Source organism: Choloepus didactylus, chromosome 3, assembly GCF_015220235.1.
Source record: "Choloepus didactylus isolate mChoDid1 chromosome 3, mChoDid1.pri, whole genome shotgun sequence".
Taxonomy (NCBI): Eukaryota; Metazoa; Chordata; class Mammalia; order Pilosa; family Megalonychidae; genus Choloepus; species Choloepus didactylus.
This window is the reverse complement of record NC_051309.1, coordinates 132,974,918-133,002,628: the sequence shown is the minus strand read 5'-3', so window position 1 is coordinate 133,002,628 and position 27,711 is coordinate 132,974,918. Positions and strand designations below refer to the sequence as shown.

General features: G+C 39.3%; 1 protein-coding gene across 1 annotated transcript; it reads left to right on the top strand.

Moving 5' to 3' along the window:
- The first annotated feature begins 149 nt into the window (after positions 1 to 149).
- On the top strand, positions 150 to 8,801 carry SMIM43 (small integral membrane protein 43). Its single transcript, XM_037829049.1, has 4 exons — positions 150 to 824; positions 1,738 to 1,881; positions 2,890 to 2,957; positions 5,076 to 8,801. Exon 1 carries the CDS (start codon positions 444 to 446, stop codon positions 633 to 635), a length of 192 nt encoding a protein of 63 aa, XP_037684977.1. The 5' UTR covers positions 150 to 443; the 3' UTR covers positions 636 to 824; positions 1,738 to 1,881; positions 2,890 to 2,957; positions 5,076 to 8,801.
- Positions 8,802 to 27,711: the final 18,910 nt, after the last annotated feature.

Here is a 27,711-nt window from a genome sequence, read left to right as displayed (position 1 = left end):
AAGGAAAGACATTAATTAGGAAGGGACGCGGCTAGGCAACCCACTGGATGTTGAGGATGGAACTCTTAGATCATTTGCAAAACACCAGCCCCAACACCCCTGGGAGGCTGAAGCCGTGACCCCTTCTCCTGGTGTCCCCGCCCGCTGAAGTTCCCTCCTGGAAAAATCCGCTCACGTCCCCAAGAGTGCAGGAGAGGATCTTGGCGAAGCAGGAGGCTCTCTTGCCTGCTGGGAGAGTCGGGGAGAGGATTACACCAGTTCCTTGACACGTTTCCTCCCTGCTGGGAGAAGCCTAGTGCGGACCCCGGAGTCAACGCCCAAGACTGGGCGCCCTCGTGCGGGGCTAGAGAAGACCTCGAGGTGGGAGCGCGGGCGGCGCGTCTGGCCCGCTAGCTGCAGCCGGCGCCGAGCGCGCACGGCCACCGAGAGCCGGCGCCAACAGCATGGAGTGGGAGCTCAACTTGCTGCTCTATCTGGCGCTCTTCTTCTTCCTGCTCTTTTTACTTTTCCTCTTGCTCTTCGTGGTCATCAAGCAATTGAAGAACTCGGTGGCCAGCACTGCCGGATCTCTCCAGCCCGGGCGGCTCTCGCTGCACCGGGAGCCTTGGGGCTTTTCTCGCGAGCAAGCAGTGTGACGCCTCCGAGGCCGGCGCTCGGACCCGGTACTCGCTGGAGCCCCCAGGGGCGCGCTGCCGCCCGGCAAGACGCTGCAACTGGAGAGGGAGCGCGGAGCTGAGCGGGCTCAAGGAGGACTCTTGGCCTCGCTTCTCTGTGCGCACAGCCGCCCAGGTTCCAAGTGCAGGGCTCCGCGGTGGCGCCGGCAGGTGCGTTTGGGCGTGGGAAGGGGCGGCGGGGGCGAGTGTCTCCGCTCTCCTGGGAGACTCCCGGCTCACAGCGCGCCCGGGTGCTAGGGAGTGGGGGGTATATACGGTCTGGGCAAGAGCTGTGCTTTTCCGGAGGGACCCTGAGATTTTTCGGGGCAGAAGAGAGATGAAGAAAAGGGAGAAGTGCATACTTTGGAGTTGGAATGGTTTGCACACCTGCTCTCCTTTCCAACCCACCTGCATTTTAGCTTGCACCCAAGGTGGGGCACAACTAAATTATTGAGGTTCTTCAGACAGCCACTCCAATCAAAATCGAATATCACCTAAATATCCAAAGTACTGAGAAAGACTGTGGGCTTTGAGACAGGAGGAGGGAAGAAACAATGGTGCACTTGAAGTATTCCAAATATTGCTTAAAATTTGCCCTCTGGCAGCCGACCATAAAAAATAAATGGGATTCCACTGGCGATGCCGAGGTGCGGGATACAATGGCCCATTTTCTATGGGTTGACCCTTCTTCCTCTTGATCCCTACTCCTAGTCTTGTCACCATCCGGGTCCACCCCAGCTTCTACTCTCGCGTTGTTGGTCTGCGGTGGGATTCGAATCTGGGACAGCGGGAGGGTGAGCGTTAGACTGAGAACCATCTGGGAAGTGCCTTTGGGTTGCCCGGTATGTGACCTTTTGGGTGGTAGCATGGAGGGCCCGCGAAAGGAGGCATTGTTTGCACAGTGTAGGTGACAGGAAAAAGGGGGGGGGGAGGAGTGGTTCTGTGGTTTCAGGTTAAATAATTAGAGCATTTTAGGGAAGATTGATAAGCAGAAGTAAGACATCTCACCAGTGCACCCAAAGCAACCTCCGGGCAGTGTTAGTTTTGGAAACAACAGCTTCATCTTCCAGATGCTTTTTCCTAGATTTACGTCATCTAGCGTTCTGGAGCTGGCCTTTTGCCCTTGGCTGGTGTGCCGAGGATGGCAACTGCAATTAAGCCTTGTATTGGCGATCCCTTCACGGAAAAAACGTGAGCAAGGGGAGATTGATGAAGCTTTCTTCAAATGGTAAGCAGGATCCATGCATGGTTTCCCTTTGCCCTTGAACATGGCTAAACTTCTCAAGTTTCAGGCCCTAAAAATGTGAGGGGTTAGCATGGAGGAAGTGGGTACAATGAGGTGAAGCCTCTCTTCCATTCAGAACCGGGGAGTTTCTACTGGAACCGAGAAGCAGAACTGATTCCCAACTCAGTGTCTAATTAGAGAACCACGGACTTAGAATTGGATCTGAGATGTGTTTGCAATTTTAACAGTCATTCTGCTCTTTTGGAAACCAGTGCGAGGGTTCTTGGAATTTAAATAAGCAATATATATACACTTTGCTGTCAATTTATAATATTATAAGGGACTATTTGTGTTCAATCATGTTAGGGTGAGATAAACCATGTCATCATAGTTATCTTGAAAATAACTACTAGTTTTGGGTACAAAGAAAGACCATATAGAGAGGCTAAAAACATGAAATACTAAATTTTGCTTAGGATGATAATACAAAAGTAAATTGGAAGACAATTACTTTGATAATTCCAGAGAATGAAACAATAGTCTCAGTTAGATGAATACTTAAGGAGATGTTTTTGGCCTGAGACATTCAGATAATTTCCCACACATTCTATTTCACATTGCCAAAATAGACCTGTTCTTAATGAAATAAGTGGTTTATTTTAAACATAACACTGTGAGCAAATCCTCATTTATGCATACCTCTATTAGAGCTATACAGTGAGACTTGATTTGAATTCTGTTTGAGTTCCGGTGATCAACTGCAGTGTTTCTGTATTGTTCTTTGAACAATAGTTCTCTAATTGGTTAGCAACACTGCAGGGTGTTTAGTTACAGGGTTTTATGGTTAATATGGATATTGAAAATAAGTGTTGGAATAATTAATTAGCAACCGAATTATTTACATGATTGGAAAACAATCATTTCTTACCTATAAATAACTAGAATGCAGGGTAAAAATTATTTTAACTACCTGCTTGACTCTTCGTTTTTATAATCCTTTAATCTTCCTAGCAGTGCCATTGGTGTGCAAAGATTTGACCCATCCCTGACTCTTCCTAGACAAGAGAGTAGAACCCAGGGTAAGTATTTCACTGCCATTTCATTATTAAATCAATCTCTTGGCTTATTCTACTTATTTGGATTCCTAAGAAATGAGTTGTCTTTCTAAGTAGCAGTCAATTGTCATTTTACAACCTCTTTGTAACCTAATTCATTAGTTACTGAGTTCCCATTTATCCAGGTAACAAAAATATTTATCCCTATTACCCAATTCCTGCCTGGAACTTGACCCTAAACTCTGGGAATTAAGGTGCCGAACATACGCTCTCAGAATATGCTGCTGTTGGTCAGCTATCCTGCCCCTGCTTCATTAGAGACTCTGCTTTTGAAACTTTGACACTTACATATGAGCTACCTCCGTCTCTTCACTTAGTCATCATTTTTCTAAGACCCCGCATAGACTGAACTCCCAAAATAGAACTACTTTTGAGCTCACCTTTTTGGCTACCTGTATAAATTATTGGCCTTGAGCTACTGCTCTGACACCCACAATGGATTGGTCTAAGCTTTTATGTGTACGTTGGCTGCTCTGTCCATTGACCACACCCTGGTTCTGACAATTACTGTGCCAAATCTGTATTTGAAGACTATCTAAATATAAGCTAGACACGAAAGCATTTGAAAAATAAGGAAATTTAAAATATCTTTTCATTATATAAATGTAACTTGATTACAGACGAACCCTATGTTTTATTTTCAATAAAAGGTTTTTAGTGACTCTTCAGCAATGCTAGGAGCCAAGTTAAATTTCTTGCATTATGAGGAAACGAACCATAATTGAGTTATTACATAACATTAGTATTTTATTCTTATTTCACTGCTGTTTCTAAATTTCATCTGTTGAAAATGACCTCAAATCTTATTAGGAAAATATTGCTTGTTTAATTCCCAAACTTGTAAGTACAATGGATCTGCGGTTCCAATTGAAAAGATAACCATTTTAAGTCAAATGAGAATGACATCACATTCACACCTGCAAAATCTCAAAGAATCTAATAAAATAGATTCCTGTGTCTGAACCTCAGTTTTAGGGCACAGCTGTAGATGCAGGACTGATGCCATCTGGTATGACTCTACAGAATAAGAATATGACAGAGATAAAATTTACCCAGAGTGTGCCATACATTGGCTTTTCTGGGAATGAGAAGGTGCCAGGATTTGTTTTTGGTTCACTTGCAGGGGTGGAAACTTGGATCTAGGTGAGTAAAAAATATGCAGTATCCTAATTTTAATGCTTGACATTCCCCTTTTCTAATCCTGTCTATACTTTCAAAATAAGGGCAATAGAATTAAATTTTTTAAATGGTCAAAGGAACAATTTAGGATAGTGGGCAATGTTTGTTTTTTCTAAGTCATTCTTATTAACCTAGGGGCTTTTAGAATACTAAAGAACTAATGTAGTGCCTAGACATTATCTGCAGAGTACTGTACTTTGTTTTTAATTTTTACAGCTACCCTGAAGAGCTTGTGCTTATTTAAACTCAATCCATAATTCAAAGTCTAGGTACATTAGGAAATCAGAGTTAGGTGTCTTATACAAGGGAATATTGAGAATTGAGTTGATCTTTGATGGAGATTTGTTTGATTTGGATCAGTAAAATAAATTTCACAATTTTCCATTTCTTAATTTCTCTACATAAAATAAATAAAGTTACAGTTTAAATAAGGATATGATTAATTTTCTGAGTAGTTAGCACCTTACCGTACAGGAATTTGGAGAATCAGAAGGGCAAACCTGTGTTTAGCACAGTAATCAGAACAGAAGAGGCACCCAGAAAAAATCTTCCTGTTGGATTACGCTAAAAAGGCCTCTTCTTTTCCTAAATGGTAGTTATTTTATATAATGAGCCTTGTCATTTCCTCCATTCTTCACTTGGACTGTGTAGACAGATCTTGTAGACATGGGTGGGTTCAAGTTAAAATCTTTATACTGAACCTTTGTTTTGTTAGAGTGACTCAAAGTAGTTACTTGAACTTAGCAAATATGTACAGATTTTTTCAGGCAAGATCTATATTCTCAGATGGAAATCTCACTTTCCTATAGGGAATCAAGATGGATTGCTATTTTTGGTAATAGAACAGGAAGTTACTGCACTGAACAGAGGCCTAAACAAATTAGGGTTTTTATGTTTCCTTAGGTAACCAAGAGTTGGAAAAGGCAATTGCTGGTGTTGGTTCAGCAGCTCATGGATATCAGGGCAAGGTGGTTGCTGAAGTTCCATTGGCTTTTTCCTCTAGGTTCCAAGATGGTTGCTGCAGCTCCAGACAAGAAGAAGGAGGAAGCCCAAATGAATAAAAAGGGCTTCTTCCTTTTAGAAAGCCTTTTTAGCAGCTCAGAAACTTTCACTTACATCTCAATGGCCAGACCTGCTTAACTGGATACTGCTGTCTACAAGGTTGCCTGAAAAATGTAGTTTCTTTGGCTGGACGTATAACTAACTGCCTTCAACAAAAGTCTGGTTTCTCTTGATAAGAGAGAAGATGGGTGGTGGATAACTAGCAGTCTATGCCATGGTTACAAAACACAGCTGCAAAGGAACATAATGTTTTGAAACCAGTCAAAACTATAGCTCCTTTACAACTCGCAAAACTCAGAACAACACTGGTCAGCTCTGAGAGAGTGAGGGCAAAGTGAAGACATGTTAGGTTTTCTCATGAAACATTTGATGGGACTGACCTTCTTTCAGCCAGTATTTTTGCCCCATGTCAGGATTTTCTAGAGAAGAACCCTGGAGATCTGCACATTTTCTTGGTGGACATAATCTCTTTAGATTAGTAGAGGTTTGTCATTGGATAATGTTCAACTTTGCTGTTTCCTCATATGCATCACTCAGATTTTTTGATTGTATGTAGCTTTATACTATGTTTTCAAATTTATTTGGTTAATTTAATTTATTTATTTTCAATTGTGGTAAAATATGCATAACATAAAAACCATTTTAACCATTTTTTGTGGACAGTTCTTTGACATTAAGTGCATTGCCAATACTGTGAAACTTTTACCACTATCTATTCCAGACTATTTCATCATCCCAAACCAAAACTTATTCTCATTTAGCAATAATTTCCTATTCCCACTCCTATCATGCTTTGTAATCATTATTCTTCTGTCTTAAGAATTTGCTTTTTCTAGGTATTTCATATAAGAGAAATCATACAATATTTGTCCTTTTGTGTCTCGCTTATTTCACTCAACATCATGTCTTCAAGATTCATCCATGTTGTATCATGTACTAGCACTTCACTTCCTTTTATGGCTGAATAATATTCCATTGTATGGATATACTACATTTTGTGTTTATCCATTCGTCTGTTGAAGCACACTTGGGGTTTATTCCTCCTTTTGGCAATTGTTAATAATGCTGTGATGAATATTAGTGTCTAAATATCTGCTCAAGTCCTGGCTTTCAATTCTTTAGGGTATATACCTAGGAATGGAATTGCTGAGTCATATGGTAATTCTTTGTTTAACTTTCTGAGTTTTCAACAGTGGCTGCACCATTTTACATTCCCGCCACCAATATATGAAGCTTCCTTTGTCTTTGCATCCTTGCCATCACGCCATCCTAGTGTGTGTGAAGTGGTATCTCATTATAGTTTTAATTTGCATTCCTCTAATGGCTAAGTGATGTTGAACAAAATAAAGAGAGAGAAATTATAAACAAGAACCAAACAAAAATTTTGTAGCTGCAAGGCACAGTAACTAAAATGAAAGAGTCCCTATATGAATTCAACAGCAGATTTGAACAGGAAGAAAGGATCAGTGAACTTGAAGACAAGACTATCGAAATTATCCATTGTGAGGACCAGAAAGAAAAGCTAATGAAGAAAAATGAACAGAGTCTGAGGGACTTCTGGACCATCATCAAGTATATATATATATATATATGCATCATTGGATGAGAGAGAAAGGGGCAGAAAAAGCATTTGAAGCAAAAATGACTCAAGACTTCCCCAAACTGATAAAAGACAGGAGTATACACATCCAGGAAACTCAATGAACTCCAAGCAGGATGGACTCTAAAAGGTACACTAAGGCAAATTATAGTGAAATTGTCAAAACTCAAAGACAAAGAGAGGTTTTTTGAAAGCAACAAGAGAGAAGCAACTTATCACATACAAGGTTAACCCAATAAGGTTAACACTGGATTAAGACAATGAGATGGCATATTTAGAGTCCTTAAAAAAATATATATATATCTTTCAAAAATGAAAGAGAAATTAAGACATTTATAGATAAAATCTGAAAGAGTTCATTACCAAAAAACCTGCCCTACAAGTCTTTGGTAAGGCACTTTTAAAAGGAGTCCTTCAGGCTGAAATAAAAGGACACCAGACAGTAACTTGAAGCCATAAGAAGAAACAAACAACATTGGTAAAAGTAACTACACACATAAATATAAAATCCTGTATTATTGTACTTTTGGTTTGTAACTGCTTTTTCTCCCTTATGTAACTTAACAGGCAATTGTGTAGAATAATGTTTAAAATTTATGTTAATGGGCATACAATGTATAAAGATGTATTCTGAGACAATAGTAATATAAATGGGGAGGGACAGAGATATATATAGGAGTAGAGAGTTTGTATACTAATGAAACTGGTTGGTACTAGTCAAATGAGGTTGTTATTAGATTAAGATGTTAATTATAATTACAAAAGTAATCACTAAGAAAATAACTAAAAAATATATAGAGAAAAGGAAAGAAGGGACTCAAAATTATACACTGCACAAAAGGAACTAAATACAAAAAAAATGGGCAGTAATAGAGTGATTGAGGATCAGAAAAACATCCTTCTAAAGTGAAAATACTACCTACAGAATGGGAGAAAATGTTTGGAAACCATATATCTGATAAGGTTTTAATATCCAGAATATATAAAGAAATCCTACAACTCAACAACAAAAAGACAATCCAACTAAAAAATGAGCCCAGGATTTGAATAGATATGTCTCCAAAGAATACATTCAGGTGACCAATAAGTATATGAAAAGATGTTCAACCACATTGCCACTTAGATTTTTGGTGAAGTCCAGGCTTATGTATTTGATCCCATAATAGAATCATTCTCTTTCATGCACAGGCCACCTTACTCCTTCCACCACCAATTCAGGAGTATCCTGGGGAGAAGAATGGTCTCTCAAAGCTGCTTCCATCAGCAGCCTACATCCTTGTTGAGCAAAGGAAGAAGTGCTTCCCACATCTAAGGCTGTCCAAAGAACTTTCTGTGATGACAGAAATGTTCTGTATCTGTCCAGTGCAGTAGCTACTAGTCACATGTGACTAATAGCACTGGAGGAGGGGTTAGTGTGGCTGAGGAAGTACATTTTTAATTTATTTAATTTAAATTTAAATTTAAATGCCACATGTGTCTATGGCTACTCTGTTGAGCAGCACACTGCACATCCTTCTCTTGTGTTTTAGAACCAGCAGCTGAGGTTTGGGCCAGTCATGTGGTTGGTGTCCCGTGTCTTCACTATCCCACATTGCCAGTGCACCTGCTCCCTTAGGAAAAGGAGAAATGTTATCTTGGAACTGCTATCAAGATATTAACTTGACACCTGTACATTGCATGTATTCCCATAATAAATGGGATGATCTCCTGGGAATAGGTCTTGTGATTGATTTTAGTGATAATTGATAACAAAAAAATGGTGGTACCAGTCCACTTAACTTTCCCAGTGAACAGTATGTATTTCTAGTCAAGTGATTCAGCAGAGATTGTGTTGTTCTGTTGTGTAGTTCATTCCATGTTACTTTGTAATATTGTGGCTGCTAAATTATTCCAGGTATGTTTTTCAAAATTCTTAGTGGTTTGTATTTTTTAAAAGGATGTGAAATTAAAAAATTATATGTAAATAATTTTTTGTCATTTTTGTGTGAATTATTACCCATATTAATACTCATACTGATACTTGTGTGAATTGAGTTAATTAAGATGAGATTAATAGGTAGAAACAAGTATTTATTTTTATATATGATTTCCTTTTCATTGGGCAAGTTTATATGCCAATTAATATTACCTTTTTAAAATATTAAGTGATTCTGCCACTGTATTCAAAGTTTGGTAAAGTAGAAGGGTTTTGGTGATATTGGATTACTTTTTCTCAACTGTCTGGTTGTTTTTCCACACTGATCACCACTTGGACCTTGTTCCTCTACAAGCGCTCTGTACTGGATTGTTGCAGGAATTCTTGATATATCCTAGATATACCATTCCTTTATCAAATATATGCTTTTGTGAATATTTTCTCCCAGTTTGTGGCTAGCCTGTTTTTTTCTTAACAGTGTCCTTTAAAAAAAAAGTTTTATTCACACAACATACGTTCCATCCTAAGTGAACAATCAATAGCCCTTGCTATAATCACATAGTTATGCATTTACCACCACAATCCTTATGAGAGCATTTCCATTTCTTCTGCAAAGAAAGAAGAGAAAAAAAAATAAAAGAATAAAGAATTAAAAAACAATTAAAAAGGAGAAACACCACTACCAACAAGAATCCCATACCCCCTCCCTTATATCCCTCTCTATTGGTGTTTAGCTTCGGTTTATTGCCTTTGTTACAATTAATGGAAGAAAATTACAATGTTACTGTTAACTACAGACCCTAGTTTGCAATGATTGTATTTTTTTCCATATATCATCCCATTTTCAGTACCTTGCAATGTTGACATTCACTTGTTCTCCCTTGTCTTAGTTTGCTAATGCTGCAGAATGCAAAACACCAGAGATGGATAGGCTTTTATAAAATGGGGGTTTATTTCACTACACAGTTACAGTCTTAAGGCCACAAAGCATCCAAGGTAACACCTCAGCAATCGGGTACTTTCACCGGAGGATGGCCAATGGCGTCCGGAAAACCTCTGCTAGCTAGGAAGGCAGCTGGCATCTGCTCCAAAGCTCCGGCCTCAAAACGGCTTTCTCCCAGGACTTTCCTTTCTAGCAAGCTTGCTTCTCTTCAAAACATCACTCCCAGCTGCACTCTCTTTCTTCCCCCCCGAGTCAGCTCATTTATATAGCTCCACTGATCAAGCCCCACCCCGAATGGGCGGGGCCACGCCTCCTTGGGAAAATCTCATCAAAATCATCTCCCACAGCTGAGTGGGGCACATTCCAAGCAAATCTAACCAGCACCAAAAACGTCTGCCCCACACAAGACCACAAAGATAATGGCATTTGGGGGACACAATACATTCAAACTGGCACATCCCTCATGTAAAAACTTTCTTACATTTCTACACTTAATCACCTTAATTTTCCACTCTAGGTTTTGCTAAGTTATGCAGTCCCAGTTTGTATCCTCTATCTTTCCTTGTGTTGCCATTCATGCCCCTAGCCTTCCTCTTTCAACCATGGTCACACTCAGCTTTGTTCATTATACAGACAATATTGTGCTACCATAAGATAGTATTGTGCTATCCATTTCTGGATCTTTACAGTCAGTCCTGTTGAACATTCTTTAACAGTGCAGTTTTAAATTTTGAAGTCTAATCTATCCATTTTTCCTCCTTTTATGTTTACAGCTTTCTGTGTCCTCTCTAAGAGACTTTTTGCCTACCTACTAGGTCACCAAGAATATTTTCCTGTGCTTTCTTCTAGACTAGAAGCTTTATAGTTTTAACTTTTTCTAGGTCTACTGTCCATCTCTAATTAATTTTTGTGCATGGTGTAAGGTAATGATTGGGTTTCTTTTTTCTCCATATAGGTAAACCACTTCTCCCGATTTGTCGAAAAGACATATACCTTTCTTCATCGGATTGCTTTGGCAACTTTATCAAAACTCAAATCATTGTACAAGTATGGGTCTACTTTTGGGCTCTGTTCTATTCCATATAGAATGTTCTATTCACTTTTATGCCCTAATACACTGTCTTGATGACTATAGCTTTATAATAAGTCTTGGTATTCATTATAAAATGTTATGTATCTTGGTTGCTAACCTGACCACAGACATAGGGGACTGGTGGTTTGATGGGTTGAGCCCTCTACCACAGGTTTTACCCTTGGGAAGACAGTTGCTGCAAAGGAGAGGCTAGGCTTCCCTATGGTTGTGCCTAAGAGCCTCCTCCCGAATGCCTCTTTGTTGCTCAGATGTGGCCCTGTCTCTCTAGCTAAGCCAACTTGAAAGGTGAAATCACTGCCCTCCCCCCTACGTGGGATCAGACACCCAGGGGAGTGAATCTCCCTGGCAACGTGGAATATGACTCCCGGGGAGGAATGTAGACCTGGCATCGTGGGACGGAGAACATCTTCTTGACCAAAAGGGAGATGCGAAAGGAAATGAAATAAGCTTCGGTGGCAGAGAGATTCCAAAAGGAGCCGAGAGGTCACTCTGGTGGGCACTCTTACGCACACTTTAGACAACCCTTTTTAGGTTCTAAAGAATTGGGGTAGCTGGTGGTGGATACCTGAAACTATCAAACTACAACCCAGAACCCATGAATCTCGAAGACAGTTGTATAAAAATGTAGCTTATGAGGGGTGACAATGGGATTGGGAAAGCCATAAGGACCACACTCCACTTTGTCTAGTTTATGGATGGATGAGTAGAAAAATAGGGGAAGGAAACAAACAGACAAAGGTACCCAGTGTTCTTTTTTACTTCAATTGCTCTTTTTCACTCTAATTATTATTCTTGTTATTTTTGTGTGTGTGCTAATGAAGGTGTCGGATTGATTTGGGTGATGAATGTACCACTATGTAATGGTACTGTAAACAATTGAAAGTACGATTTGTTTTGTATGACTGCGTGGTATGTGAATATATCTCAATAAAATGAAGATTAAAAAAAATGTAAAAAAAAAATGTTATGTATCTGAACTTTTATAATAAACTCCTGCTTAAAGGCTGAGTCCATGTAAGAAAAGGCCTAAGTAATTTCAGTTAAAATGATTAAATTTAATAAGAAAACCCCAGCAATACACTCAATCTGAGTCCAGCTCTGAGGTACCACTCAGTCAAAGAGATGCCCTGATATTCTTACCTATCCTGACAAGAAGGAAATATCCTGTTTTTAGTTGAGAACAGACTGTACTTTTATTAGGAAGCTAAAGTGATACAAAACAAAATAAAGCAAAGAAACACACGAATTGTTAGAGTCCAAGCTTCTTTACTAACTAAAGTTTAGCCACAGATGGAACTGCTTAGCTCAAGCTTCAGGACATCCATTTCGGTTTTTCCCCATAATCTCAGTGGTACCTGACATTTGAGTGGTTGAATACCAATCACCAAATCACATCTCAAGCACCACTTTCATTTGCATGCAGTTTTCCAGATTCATTGCTTCTTGTCATTTCTATATCTCAGTTTGAAACTCATTGCAGAGACTAGACCGTTAGAGGAAAAAATGAAATGTCCCCACCACACCCCACTACTGTAATCTCATCCCCTCCCCAGTGCTAACTGTTGCTAACAGTTTGGTGTATATCTTTTTTTTTTTTTTTAATCATCATTTTATTGAGATATATTCACATACCACGCAGTCATACAAAACAAATCGTACTTTCAATTGTTTACAGTACCATTACATAGTGGTACATTCATCACCCAAATCAATCCGACACCTTCATTAGCACACACACAAAAATAACAAGAATAATAATTAGAGTGAAAAAGAGCAATTGAAGTAAAAAAGAACACTGGGTACCTTTGTCTGTTTGTTTCCTTCCCCTATTTTTCTACTCATCCATCCATAAACTAGACAAAGTGGAGTGTGGTCCTTATGGCTTTCCCAATCCCATTGTCACCCCTCATAAGCTACATTTTTATACAACTGTCTTCGAGATTCATGGGTTCTGGGTTGTAGTTTGATAGTTTCAGGTATCTACCACCAGCTACCCCAATTCTTTAGAACCTAAAAAGGGTTGTCTAAAGTGTGCGTAAGAGTGCCCACCAGAGTGACCTCTCGGCTCCTTTTGGAATCTCTCTGCCACCGAAGCTTATTTCATTTCCTTTCGCATCCCCCTTTTGGTCAAGAAGATGTTCTCCGTCCCACGATGCCAGGTCTACATTCCTCCCCGGGAGTCATATTCCACGTTGCCAGGGAGATTCACTCCCCTGGGTGTCTGATCCCACGTAGGGGGGAGGGCAGTGATTTCACCTTTCAAGTTGGCTTAGCTAGAGAGACAGGGCCACATCTGAGCAACAAAGAGGCATTCAGGAGGAGACTCTTAGGCACAAATATAGGGAGGCCTAGCCTCTCCTTTGCAGCAACCGTCTTCCCAAGGGTAAAACTTATGGTAGAGGGCTCAACCCATCAAACCACCAGTCCCCTATGTCTGTGGTCATGTTAGCAACCATCGAGGTGGGGTAGGTGAATACCCCTGCATTCTCCACAGGCTCCTCAAGGGGGCACTACATCTTTTTTTTTTTTCCTTGTTTTTCTTTTTTTATTTTTTTTTAACTTTCCCTTCTTTTTTAAATCAACTGTATGAAAAAAAAGTTAAAAAGAAAACAAACATACAATAAAAGAACATTTCAAAGAGACCATAACAAGGGAGTAAGAAAAAGACAACTAACCTAAGATAACTGCTTAACTTCCAACATGTTCCTACTTTACCCCAAGAAAGTTACATAATATAGCAACATTTCTGTGAACTTGTTCCTACTATATCCATCAGAAATTAACAGACCATAGTCATTTCTGGGCATCCCCAGAACATTAAATAGCTTATCTGTTCTTCTTGGATTATTGTTCCCCCTTCCTTAACTGCTCTCTATTGCTAGTTCCCCTACATTCTACATTATAAACCATTTGTTTTACATTTTTCAAAGTTCACATTAGTGGTAGCATATAATATTTCTCTTTTTGTGCCTGGCTTATTTCGCTCAGCATTATGTCTTCAAGGTTCATCCATGTTGTCATATGTTTCACGAGATCGTTCCTTCTTACTGCCGCGTAGTATTCCATCGTGTGTATATACCACATTTTATTTATCCACTCATCTGTTGAAGGACATTTGGGTTGTTTCCATCTCTTGGCAATTGTGAATAATGCTGCTATGAACATTGGCGTGCAGATATCTGTTCATGTCACTGCTTTCCGATCTTCCGGGTATATACCGAGAAGTGCAATCACTGGATCGAATGGAAGCTCTATATCTAGTTTTCTAAGGAACTGCCAGACTGACTTCCAGAGTGGCTGAACCATTATACAGTCCCACCAACAATGAATAAGAGTTCCAATTTCTCCACATCCCCTCCAGCATTTGTAGTTTCCTGTTTGTTTAATGGCAGCCATTCTAACCGGTGTTAGATGGTATCTCATTGTGGTTTTAATTTGCATCTCTCTAATAGCTAGTGAAGCTGAACATTTTTTCATGTGTTTCTTGGCCATTTGTATTTCCTCTTCAGAGAACTGTCTTTTCATATCTTTTGCCCATTTTATAATTGGGCTGTCTGTACTATTGTCATTGAGTTGTAGGATTTCTTTGTATATGCAAGATATCAGTCTTTTGTCAGATACATGGTTTCCAAAAATTTTTTCCCATTGAGTTGGCTGCCTCTTCACCTTTTTAAGAAATTCCTTTGAGGTGCAGAAACTTCTAAGCTTGAGGAGTTCCCATTTATCTATTTTCTCTTTTGTTGCTTGTGCTTTGGGTGTAAAGTCTAGGAAGTGGCCGCCTAATACAAGGTCTTGAAGATGTTTTCCTACATTATCTTCTAGGAGTTTTATGGTACTTTCTTTTATATTGAGATCTTTGGTCCATTTTGAGTTAATTTTTGTGTAGGGGGTGAGGTAGGGGTCCTCTTTCATTCTTTTGGATATGGATATCCAACTCTCCCAGCCCCATTTGTTGAAAAGACCATTATGGCTCAGTTCAGTGACTTTGGGGGCCTTATCAAAGATCAGTCGGCCATAGATCTGAGGGTCTATCTCTGAATTCTCAATTCGATTCCATTGATCTATATGTCTATCTTTGTGCCAGTACCATGCTGTTTCGGCAACTGTGGCTTTATAATAAGCTTCAAAGTCAGGGAGTGTAAGTCCTCCCACTTCCTTTTTCTTTTTTAGAGTGTCTTTAGCAATTCGAGGCATCTTCCCTTTCCAAATAAATTTGATAACTAGCTTTTCCAAGTCTGCAAAGTAGGTTGTTGGAATTTTGATTGGGATTGCATTGAATCTGTAGATGAGTTTGGGTAGAATTGACATCTTAATGACATTTAGCCTTCCTATCCATGAACATGGAATATTTTTCCATCTTTTAAGGTCCCCTTCTATTTCTTTTAGTAGAGTTATGTAGTTTTCTTTGTATAGGTCTTTTACATCTTTGGTTAAGTTTATTCCTAGGTACTTGATTTTTTTAGTTGCTATTGAAAATGGTATCTTTTTCTTGAGTGTCTCTTCAGTTTGTTCATTTCTAGCATATAGAAACATTACTGACTTATGTGCATTAATCTTGTATCCCGCTACTTTGCTAAATTTGTTGATTAGCTCTAGTAGCTGTATCGTCGATTTCTCAGGGTTTTCTAGATATAAGATCATATCATCTGCAAACAATGACAGTTTTACTTCTTCTTTTCCAATTTGGATGCCTTTTATTTCTTTGTCTTGCCGGATTGCCCTGGCTAGCACTTCCAGCACAATGTTGAATAACAGTGGTGACAGCGGGCATCCTTGTCTTGTTCCTGATCTTAGAGGGAAGGCTTTCAGTCTTTCACCATTGAGTACTCTGCTGGCTGTGGGTTTTTCATATATGCTCTTTATCATGTTGAGGAAGTTTCCTTCAATTCCTACCTTTTGAAGTGTTTTTATCAAAAAGGGATGTTGGATTTTGTCAAATGCTTTTTCAGCATCTATTGAGATGATCAATTGATTTTTCCCTTTCGAGTTTTTAATGTGTTGTAATACATTGATTGTTTTTCTTATGTTGAACCATCCTTGCATGCCTGGAATGAACCCCACTTGGTCATGGTGTATGATTTTTTTAATGTGTCTTTGGATTCGATTTGCAAGTATTTTGTTGAGGATTTTTGCATCTATATTCATTAGGGAGATTGGCCTGTAGTTTTCCTTTTTTGTAGCATCTTTGCCTGGTTTTGGTATTAGATTGATGTTAGCTTCATAAAATGAGTTAGGTAGTGTTCCATTTTTTTCAATGTTTTGAAAGAGTTTGAGTAAGATTGGTGTCAGTTCTTTCTGGAAAGTTTGGTAGAATTCCCCTGTGAAGCCATCTGGCCCTGGGCATTTATTTGTGGGAAGATTTTTGATGACTGATTGGACCTCTTTGCTTGTGATGGGTTGGTTGAGGTCTTCTGTTTCTTCTCTGGTCAGTCTAGGTTGTTCACATGTTTCCAGGAAATTGTCCATTTCCTCTACATTATCCAGTTTGTTGCCATACAGTTGTTCATAGTATCCTCTTATAATTTTTTTAATTTCTTCAGGATCTGCAGTTATGTCACCTTTTTCATTCATTATTTTGTTTATATGTGTCGTCTCTCTTTTTGATTTTGTCAGTCTAGCTAGGGGCTTGTCAATCTTGTTGATCTTCTCAAAGAACCAACTTCTGGTGATATTTATCCTCTCTATTGTTTTTTTGTTCTCTATGTCATTTATTTCTGCTTTAATCCTTGTTATTTCTTTTCTTCTATTTGGTTTAGGATTGGTTTGCTGTTCATTTTCTAGCTTCTTCAGTTGATCCATTCGTTCTTTGATTTTGGCTCTTTCTTCCTTTTTAATATATGCGTTTAGTGCTATAAATTTCCCCCTAGCACTGCTTTTGCTGCATCCCATAGGTTTTGGTATGTTGTGTTCTCATTTTCATTCGTCTCTATATATTTAGCAATTTCTCTTGCTATTTCTTCTTTAACCCACTGATTGTTTAGGAGTGTGTTGTTTAACCTTCAGGTATTTGTGAATTTTCTAAGTCTCTGATGGTTATTGACTTCTAATTGTATTCCATTGTGGTCACAGAATGTGCTTTGAATAATTTCAATCTTTTTAAATTTATTGAGGCTTGTTTTATGTCCCAGCATATGATCTATTCTGGAGAAAGTTCCATGAGCACTAGAAAAGTATGTGTGTCCTGGTGATTTGGGATGTAATGTCCTGTAGATGTCTGTTAAATCTAATTCATTTATCAGATTGTTTAGGTTTTCAATTTCCTTATTGGTCTTCTGTCTGGTTGATCTATCTATAGGAGAGAGTGATGTGTTGAAGTCTCCCACAATTATTGTGGAAACATCAATTGCTTCCTTTAGTTTTGCCAGTGTTTCTCTCATGTATTTTGTGGCACCTTGATTGGGTGCATAGACATTTACGATTGTTATTTCTTCTTGCTGAATTGCCCCTTTTATTAGTATGTAGTGGCCTTCTTTGTCTCTCAAAACATCCCTGCATTTGAAGTCTATTTTATCTGAGATTAATATTGCTACACCTGCTTTCTTTTGGCTGTAGCTGGCATGAAATATTTTTTTCCATCCTTTCACTTTCAGTTTCTTTGTGTCCCTGTGTCTAAGATGAGTCTCTTGTATGCAACATATTGATGGTTCATTTTTTTTGATCCATTCTGCGAATCTATATCTTTTAATTGGGGAGTTTAATCCATTTACATTCAACGTTATAACCGTGAAGGCATTTCTTGAATTGGCCATCTTATCCTTTGGTTTATGTTTGCCATATTTTTCCCTCTCTCTATTAATATCCTTTATTGTACCCATACCGAATCTCTTTAGTACTGAACCTTTCTCCAAGTCTCTCTGTCCTGTCTTTGTTTCTCTGTCTGTAGGGCTCCCTTTAGTATCTCCAGTAGGGCAGGTCTCTTGTTAGCAAATTCTCTCAGCATTTGTTTGTGAAAAATTTAAGCTCTCCCTCAAATTTGAAGGAGAGCTTTGCTGGATAAAGTATTCTTGGCTGGAAATTTTTCTCACTCAGAATTTTAAATATATCGTGCCACTGCCTTCTTGCCTCCATGGTGGCTGCTGAGTAGTCACTAGTTAGTCTTATGCTGTTTCCTTTGTATGTGGTGAATTGCTTTTCTCTTGCTGTGTTTGACAGTGTGATCAGTATATGTCTCGGAGTGGGTTTATTTGGATTTATTCTATTTGGAGTTCGCTGAGCATTTATGATTTGTGTATTTATGTTGTTTTGAAGATTTGGGAAGTTTTCCCCAACAATTTCTTTGAATACTCTTCCTAGACCTTTACCCTTTTCTTGCTCCTTCTCTTCTGTGTTTGACAGTGTGATCAGTATATGTCTCGGAGTGGGTTTATTTGGATTTATTCTATTTGGAGTTCGCTGAGCATTTATGATTTGTGTATTTATGTTGTTTTGAAGATTTGGGAAGTTTTCCCCAACAATTTCTTTGAATACTCTTCCTAGGCCTTTACCCTTTTCTTCCCCTTCTGGGACACCAATGAGTCTTATATTTGGACGTTTCATATTATCTATCATATCCCTGAGGTCCATTTCGATTTTTTCAATTTTTTTCCCCATTCTTTCTTTTATGCTTTCATTTTCCATTGTGTCATCTTCCAGGTCACTGATTCGTTGTTCAACTTCCTCTAGTCTTGTACTATGAGTGTCCAGAATCTTTTTAATTTGGTCAACAGTTTCTTTAATTTCCATAAGATCATCCATTTTTTTATTTAGTCTTGTAATGTCTTCTTTATGCTCTTCTAGAGTCTTCTTGATTTCCTTCATATCCCGTACTATGGTCTCATTGTTCATCTTTAGTTCTTTGAGTAGCTGCTCTAGGTGCTGTGTCTCTTCTGGTCTTTTGATTTGGGTGCTTGGGCTTGGGTTATCCATATCGTCTGGTTTTTTCATATGCTTTATAATTTTCTGTTGTTTTTGGCCTTGTGACATTTGCTGAACTTGATAGGGTTCTTTTAGGGTTTGTAGACCTATTTAAGTCCTTATCTCTAATTTATGAGATCTACAGCTTCGTGGAGTACACTTTCTCTAACTAACCAGCAGGTGGCGTCCACGAGCCACCTGTTCTCCACAAGCCAGTTCTCCCCTGCTTAGCCTTTGTGGTGAGTGGGGGAGTGAGTCTTGTGGGGCCCAATTGGTGTACCAAGCTTGCGTGTGTAGTTGGTGTTGCCTGCCCTGTATGTGGGGCGTGTTTCTGGGCAGTCGGGGAGGGGGGGTGGCCCTAACAATCAAATCTCCCTGATGATCCTAGAGTTTTAAAGCTGCTGCAATAGTCTAATCCTTCAGTTCAGTCCTGCCACAGTTTGTCTCTGCCACTGACCCACAAGTCTTTGGTATTGGCGTATGGATCCTGAGACTTGCAAGTGGGCCCCTCTTCCAGGCTGTGCACCCCGGGTCCTCTGTTGAGGGATGACTGTGCTATGTCACAGGTGGGTGCCGTCCCCCCAGGGCAGTTCTGGGCTGCTGGGCTGTGTAGGGAGGCTCCCAGTCTGCTGAAATGATGGCTGAATGGGGCTTTGTTAATTCACACTGCTCCACCTTCCCAGCTCTGGGACAATCAGCTGAGGTTGCAGGGAAGGCTAATGTCCACGCCCAGTGTTGTGGTGTGTGCCTGTTATTTGAAGCACTTCCGTCACACTGGGTTGTCTGGGGCAGCTCTGGGCTATGGGGCTGGCAATGGGCAGGAGTGTTTCCTGTCCACCAGGATAGTGGCTGTGAGCGGACACCCCCCTTTTCTTGGGAAGTTGTGGTGTTTAGTGAATTTTCTCAGCCACTGGATTATTGCCTTTTGTCTCAGAGCTCTCTTAGTTCTGCTCTTGACTTGACGTGCCCAAATTGCAATTCTTTGAAGCTTTCTGTATTGGGCTTCTTAGAGTCATTGTTTTAGAAAAAGAAAAAAGGATTAAAAAAAAAAAAAAAAAAAAAAAAGGGCCCTCCTCAGAGATCTAATGGGTTATTGAAATGCTAATAGACAAAGCAACCAGGACCATTAAGGAAAGGTCCACAGGGCAGAGAGATCAGCTTTTCTTCGGGATTTGCATATGCGCCTCAAGGCCTGAGCTCCGCCCTTCCCCTTTCTGTGTTCACCAGAACTCCAAAAATCCTCCGCTTTTATTTTGGAGTTTTTCGTGCTGTTTTTTTCTATGCCTGTCTCCTCTCTGCTGGGCTGGCTGCTCTCAGATTCTCTGGTGTCTGGTCTCAGTCTATCTATGGTTGGAGTATGGATCAGTAGAATGAGTTTCCGAGAAGGGCTACCACTGCAGTTCTCCCTTCTCCTTCCCGGAGCTGGCAGCCCCTCCTCCCACAGGACTGAGCCTGGCAGGGAGGGGCGCGGGTCCCCTGACCGCAAAAACTTACAGATTTCGCTGATCTCAGCAGTTCGACATTTTCATGAGTGTTGTATGAAGTATGCCCAAAGACAGATTGCTCTGTGGTGTCCAGTCCACGCAGTTCCTGGCTTTTTACCTACTTTCCTGGAGGAGTAACTAAAACTTACAGCTCACCAGTCTGCCATCTTGCCCCGCCTCTCTGGTGTATATTTTTTGAAATCTTTCTCTATGCATTTGCCATGCATTAACAGTCACAGTTATTCAACTTTACACACATCTACGCAGAAGGCTTTTTAAAATTTAGATGCTATCAGACTATAAATATTATGTAATTTTCTTTCTCCTTTAATATATTGTGGCATTTTCTCTTTTCCAAAAGATGGTCACAACAGTATCTTATCCCTCTTGTTCTCTTACAGTGAGACTCTGATGTTAATTTTGTGTGTCAATACTGCTAGGTTATGGTATCCAATTCTTTGGTCAAGCAAACACTGGCCTGATTGTTAATGTGAGGGTGTTTCGTAGACAGATTTAAATCCTTAGTTGACTGGTTGCATCTATGGCTGATTATATCTACAATCAACAAAGGAGATTGCCTTCAGCAGTGAGAGAAGTTTCTTCATCCAATCAGTTGAAGGCCTGAAAGGGAGAACTGATAATTTCTGTAGTCAGAAAGAATATCTATCTCTATTTCAGCTAGTCGGCTTCTGGGGAATTCTTCGTCACCATTATCCAAGTTCCCAACTTTCACCTTCTTCTGGGGAATTTCACATCACCACCAAGTTCTGAATCTGTGGCCTGCCCTATGGAATTTGGATTTGCCAATCCCCATGGTTGTGTGAACCAATTTGTGTAATAAATCTCTTATAGTTACATTATATTCTGTTTTTCTGGAGAACCCTGACTAATACAGATTTTGGTACCAGCAATGGTTCTTGAGAAACAGAATCATGAGGATGAGATTTCTGAGTTGTTTCTTGGGTTTTTGGAATTGATTCTCTGATCTGATTAGATTAATAGGCACTAATGACTTTATATCCAATGATCAAGAGGGCACTGACAATCCATGGCATGAATTAGCAATAGAGATATGTAAAATATCACCACTGGATACTGCTACTCAAATACTTATAAGCAGCAAGAGTCTGGGTGACTACATTTGATACCTTAACAGAGCTGATTTTTTAAAAATTAGAATAAACAGAGTTTTTTGAAGTTAAAAAGTATAATGATGTTGGTGGTTGTTCCTAAATGATGAAGTTATTAAAGGAAAGGAACTTGGGGCTTCAAATTCCCAGTCAAGCACCACATGAAGGACATTAAAGTTTCTGAAAGAAATCTTTATTTCTTGTGCCCTGAAAGAAACCTTTATTTCTTGTGGCTGTAGACTTGAGTCTTCTAAAACTCAGACACTCATGTGCAAGCAGCTGAATTACAGCACAAATTGAATTCCCAACCTTGTGTAGTGTCTGCTGCTAATTTTTCCAGGAGACTGCTAATTCCTCTCATGATTCTCCCCCACCACCCCTCTTTTCTTCCATATCTGTAATTAGACTGAAATACCAACAGGCCCTGAAAGGTGAAATACAAAGTGTGGCCCCTGTAGAAGTGCACTACACTCAAAAGGAATTCCATGATTTTTCCAAACGATATAGAAAGAAATCAGGGGAATGTTTGTGGCAGTAGATATTAAGGGTGTGAGATAATGGTGGAAGGAACATAAAGTTGGATCAGGCTGAATATATTGATATGAGCCCACTAAGCAGAGATTCTGGTTCAGTGTTGTAGCTTGAGGGATTAGAAAGGGCTCTAACATTTTGTTCAGGTGGTTAGCTGAAGCATGGACAAAAAGGTGGCCAAAATTAACTGAAGTTGAAATGCCAGAACTGCCCAGGTATAATGTAGATGAGGTGATCCAAAGGCTTACAGAGATAGGGATGTCAGAGTGGATTTATCATGCAAGACCTGCTCACCCACCCAGGAATGTCTTAAGGACACACGTTTCACCACAACTCTGAGGAATAGATTTGTAAGAGCAGCTCCATCATGCCTGAAGAGCTCTGTGGTTACTCTTCTCAGAAGGTCAGATATTCCTGCGGGAACTGCTGCCACTGAACTTAGAATCTTAAACACAAAGGGGAAGATCAGATCCTGGGTTGGCAGAAGCCAAGTGGTGGCACTTAGTCGCCAAGGACAAGGTGAGTGTAGCAGCCACGGTGGATAGCAGAATCAAAGCGTAATCAGCATAGTCTGACTCACAGATCTGTAGCATTGATTGGTTGATCATGGGAGGCATACAAATGAAATAGATGGATAGTCTACTAAATTCTTGATCTGTATAAGCAGAAGAGTTCTAGGTCAAGTGAACAAAAGTCTAATTTGAATCACAAAAGGATTTTTTAAGTCACAAAACTTCAATCACTTCCAAGACTTGAGACAGTTTACATACCCAGAACCCTTTGGGGAAGGAGTTTGCTACACTGCTAAAAATTTACGCTGTTAATCCTCCTCTTGTCAGCCTTCCCATAGGGACCCATGGTCTTTTACCAGGTTGACCATGCATTGGGGAAAAGGAAGTGATCAGATATTTGGGGGGATTTTTAGACACCATCTATGAACTGGTATTAATTCCAGGAGACCCAAAATGTCACTGTGGTCCACCAGTCAAAGTAGGGACTTCTGAAGTCAGGCGATAGGTTTTAGTTTAGGTCCATCTCACAGTGGGTCTTGTGGGCCCCTGAACCCATTCTGTAGTGATTTCCCCAGTTCTGGAATGCATAAGTGGAATAGACATTCTCAGCAACTGGCAGAATCCCCACATTGGTTACCTGACTAGTGGACTGAGGGCTTTCATGGTAGGAAAAGCCAAGTGGAAGCCACTTGAACTGCCTCTATCTAGCAAAATAGTAAATCAGAAGCAATACTGCATTCCCAGAGTTATTGCAGAGATTAGTGTCACCATCAAGAACTTGAAGGATGCAGGGGAAGTGATTCCCACCACATCCTCATTCAACTCTCCTATTCAGCCTTTGCAGGAAACAGATGGATCTTGGAGGATATCAGTGGCTTATTATGAACTTAACCAGGTGGTGACTCCAATTGCAGCTGCTCTTCCCAATGTGGTATCATCATGTGAGCAGATCAACACATCCTCTGTTATGTGGTATACAGCTATTGATATGACAAATGCTTTTGTCTTTATTTCTTTTAGTAAAGACCACCAGAAACAGTTTACTTTCACTGGCAAGGCCACCAATACACCTTCACTGTCCTACATCAGGGGCATGTCAGCTCACCAGTCCTATGTCATAGTTTAGTCCACAAGGACATTGATCATGTTTCCTTTCCACAAGACATCACCCTGGTCCATTAGATTGATGACATTATGTTGATTAGACCTAGTGAGCAAGAAGTAGTGACTGCTTTTGATTTATTGGCAAGTCATTTGTGTGTCAGATATTGGGCAGTAAATCCAATGACAATTCAGGGGCTTTCCATTGAAATGTTCTCCAGGAGTTTGTATATTCTCTAAATCAGCATCCAATACTAGCTGCTATTTCCCCCATATCCAGGATTCACAGGTTTAGGAATCAAGGGGTGGAAATGGGAGTGGCACCACTCACTATAAAGCTTGTGATCCACTGGTACAATTTTTGCTTTCAATCCCCATGGCCTTATGTACTGCTGGTCTAGGAATCTTAGCTGAAGGGAGAAATGCGTCCTCCAGAAGACACAACAATGATTCCACTGAACTGAAAGTTAAAGAGCAACCTGACTACCTTGGGCTCCTCATGCCTCTGAATCAACAAAGAAGGGCTTTACTGTGCTGGGTGTGGTGACTGATCTTGATTATCAAGGGGAACTAGGAGGTAAAGAGGAATTTGCCTGAAGTACAGGAAATCCCTTAGGGTCTGTCCTATTGGTTCTGTTTCTTTGGAGAATCCTGATACAGGGACCCTGACACCTATTGAGAGGTGGGGTCTAAGAACCCTTGAAATGGGCAGGCTTGTGACACCAGAATGTGGCAAAAGTGACACTGTATGACTTAGGAGGCTAGGCCAGAAAAGCAGTGCCGTTTTCTCCACTGTTTGAGGGGATACTCACTTTTGGAGTCCTGCTTTCCCAGGTAAGATGGAATATCCCAAGGCCATCATCAGTCTTTGATACGGCCCAGGCACAGGGAGACACCCTAGCAGGTGGTCCAGTCAAGAGCTCCAGCTGAGTCCCAGATGACAGATTCTAACCCCCAGCTGATAAATAATCCCCAGCTGTTGAGTCCTCCTATCTCACTGTGACCTGCCTGAACCCTGGTTGTTGTTTTAGGTCATTAGGTTTTGGATAATTTGTTATGTAACATTAGTCACCAGAATGTGTGCCTTTAAAGGATTTAATGGAAATAGAATATCTTTATCATTTTTAATTGTCTCCACTGTTGATGGACATATAGGTTATTGCCAATTTTTCTACAGGTTATATTCACAGAAGTATAATTGCCAGGTCAAATGGCTTTATAAATCTCAAGAGTCAGTAGATACTGCCAATCCTCATCCTAAATGGCTTTAGCAGAATATGCATCCACTTCCTCACACCCATTTGGCATTATGGGTCTTTAAAAAATTTACCAGTTTAGTGAACAAAAACATAATAAATTCTTGTTGGCTGGATTTGGAAAATTATGAGGGAGTTTGATCATTTCATTTTATATTTATTGATCATTTCCTCTTCTCTAAGGTTCCTATTCATATCCTTTTTCTATTTTTCTAATAGGTTATCTTCTGATAAATAATTTACATATATACAAATATACATATGACTATATATTTATGAGTACAGACATATCTAGTCATTAATCTTTTGTCAGTTCCATCTGTTTTCTCCTGGTTAGTTGTCTGTGTTTTAAATCTGTTTTTAATTTTTTTATCACATTAAAGGTTAAAATTATATATTGAAATATCTGTCAGTTTTCCTCTTTGATTGCTGGGATGATAGGATGACTTTCCCATTCTAAAACTTCATGTTTTTTTTTCCTAGTACCTTTATAGTTAATTTTTTTTATTTAGTAATTAATCCTTCTGAAATTTGTTATTTGTATAGTATAGACAGGTATCTAACTTTATTTTTTCTCTAAATGGATGGCCAGTCACTCTCACTCCTTTCACTAAATTGTCCAATCTTTTTCTCAGACTTGAATTGCTATTTTATCAATATACTGTATTTTCATATGTATGTGGGTCTGTTTCTGGAATTTCTATTCTGTCTCATTCTTCCATTTATGTATGATTAAATTTGACAAGAGTTGTCTAAAATCACATTACAATTTCCTAAAATGATTTTCTTTGTCATAACATTCACTGACTTCTAAAAGCTGCATGGTAAGCATGATCAGATGCAGGGCACCGTGAGAGATTCTCTATGTCTCTAAGTTTCTGGGAAATGTATCAGTTCCTCAAGGGTAAAAACTCTTTTGGAATCATTCCAGTGCAGCAAAGAATTAAGCAACTGGTAAAATTCTTTGTGATTATTCCACAGTTGGAAAGTTTTCTGAGAATGCAAATAGGCTATTTAATGAGATATTCTTCTTAAAATGTTTTCTCCTTTGATGCTTCTATGCTAGCTTTCAAGTATGTTATTTGATTATGTGGCTATTTCAGTTTTTGTCATCCTTATACATTATTTTTATTGCTTTTGTTTCCATTCTAGAGCCCTGTGCCAAAGCGTGAAAGTACTTTGAGAAGTTAATTTGTTATTGATGTCATGACCGTATCATTATTCTGCAAGTTTTTTGTCTGAGGCAATTATCATAAAGGGAATAATCTTTTGAAGCAGAACAAATGCAAATATGGATTTTACTTATCCCAAGTATGTTTATGTTTGGATTAATTTAGTAATTCCAGTAATCACCTCTCTCTGCTATGAACTGCATTTTCTTATAAACTTATTCGTGTTGTGAAGATAATAAATTTCATTTCAGCTGCTTTCTGCTTTCTTCAGAGTTGTTAGAAGTCCCATCTTGGTTGAAATTCTGACAAAGGGGACAAATCTTAGATGCCTTTAAAGGTAAGGTAGGTACCACAAAAGCATAAAGTTGCGTGTATGTGTGAGTGTGTTTTGGTATGTGTATGTGTGACGGTGTGTATGTGCGTATGTGTGAGTGGTTGTGTGCGTGTGTGTGTGTGTGTGTGCCCGAAAGGTGAGAGATGAGAGGGGAGGAGCATGGCTAGCGGGATGGTACCTGCTGTACCTTTAGGTGTTATTGTTCACAACTTTATTAAGTACCAGGCTGGTCAAATAAAACACAATAAGAAACAAGTCTTTACATGCATACTCTGAAATATCTTAGCAGCAAACAATTGCTTAAGTTAACCTTTATTTCTAACAAAAGGAATTTAAAATGTGTACCTTAAAAACTTATTTTGCTGTAAGACTTTGCTGTCAGATTTAGATTCAGATTTTGCTACTTAAATGTTACCTTAAGTACTTCATCTTTTTTTTTTTTTTTGGTCTTTAAATGGGTTATTAGACTGGACAATGCAGAATTAGTTTGGGGATAAAATGGAAGAAAGTATGTGAAAATATCTAGTCCAGTGTTGAAACACATGTTATCACTATGTTTTTGTTAAAAAAATAAAGGGAGCAGGTCTTCATAAAGTTTTTTTGTACTCTATAAAAAAAGGTACCACAATTATAGACAGGTGCTTGCATGATATACTGCTAAAGTATGACACTAGCACAGAGAGTTGACAACAGAAGGTATATGAGAAAAATCTACATTTTGCATACTAAAGACTATAATTAATAGGAATACCATACTAGTACTACATAAATACTAGGGACAAATAATTAAGGGCTGACCAGAGCTATGAGATGTTTTGGGTCATGAGAATTGTTTAAAATTGAGAGTGATGAGGATTGTACAACTAAGTGATGATAATGTGAGATATGGTTGGATTATCATGAACAGAACATATGCTATGTGAATTTAGGAACCCCCTACTTTTTTTTTTTTTTAATTCAGTTTTATGGAGAAATATTCACATACCATACAATCATCCATGGTGTACAATCAACTGTTCATAGTACCATCATATAGTTGTGCATTCGTCACCCCAATCTGTTTTTTTTAATATTCATTTTATTGAGATATATTCACATACCACACAGTCATACAAAACAAATCGTACATTTGCTTGTTCACAGTAACATTACATAGTTGTACATTCATCACCAAAATCAATCCCTGACACCTTCATTACCACACACACAAAAATAACTAGAATAATAATTAAAGTGAAAAAGAGCAATTAAAGTAAAAAAGAACACTGGGTACCTTTGTCTCTTTGTTTGTTTGTTTCCTTCCCCCATTTTTCTACTCATCCGTCCATAAACTAGACAAAGGGGAGTGTGATCCTTATGGCTTTCCCAATCCCATGCCCTTGATCCTGAGGCTTGCTTGGGTGAAATTTATGGTTGTAAAGGGGAGGCTAAGTCCACCTATGATTATGCCTCGGAGTCACCTCCAGAGAATTCTTTTGTGGCTCAAATGTGGACTTTCTCTCTCTAAGCCTAA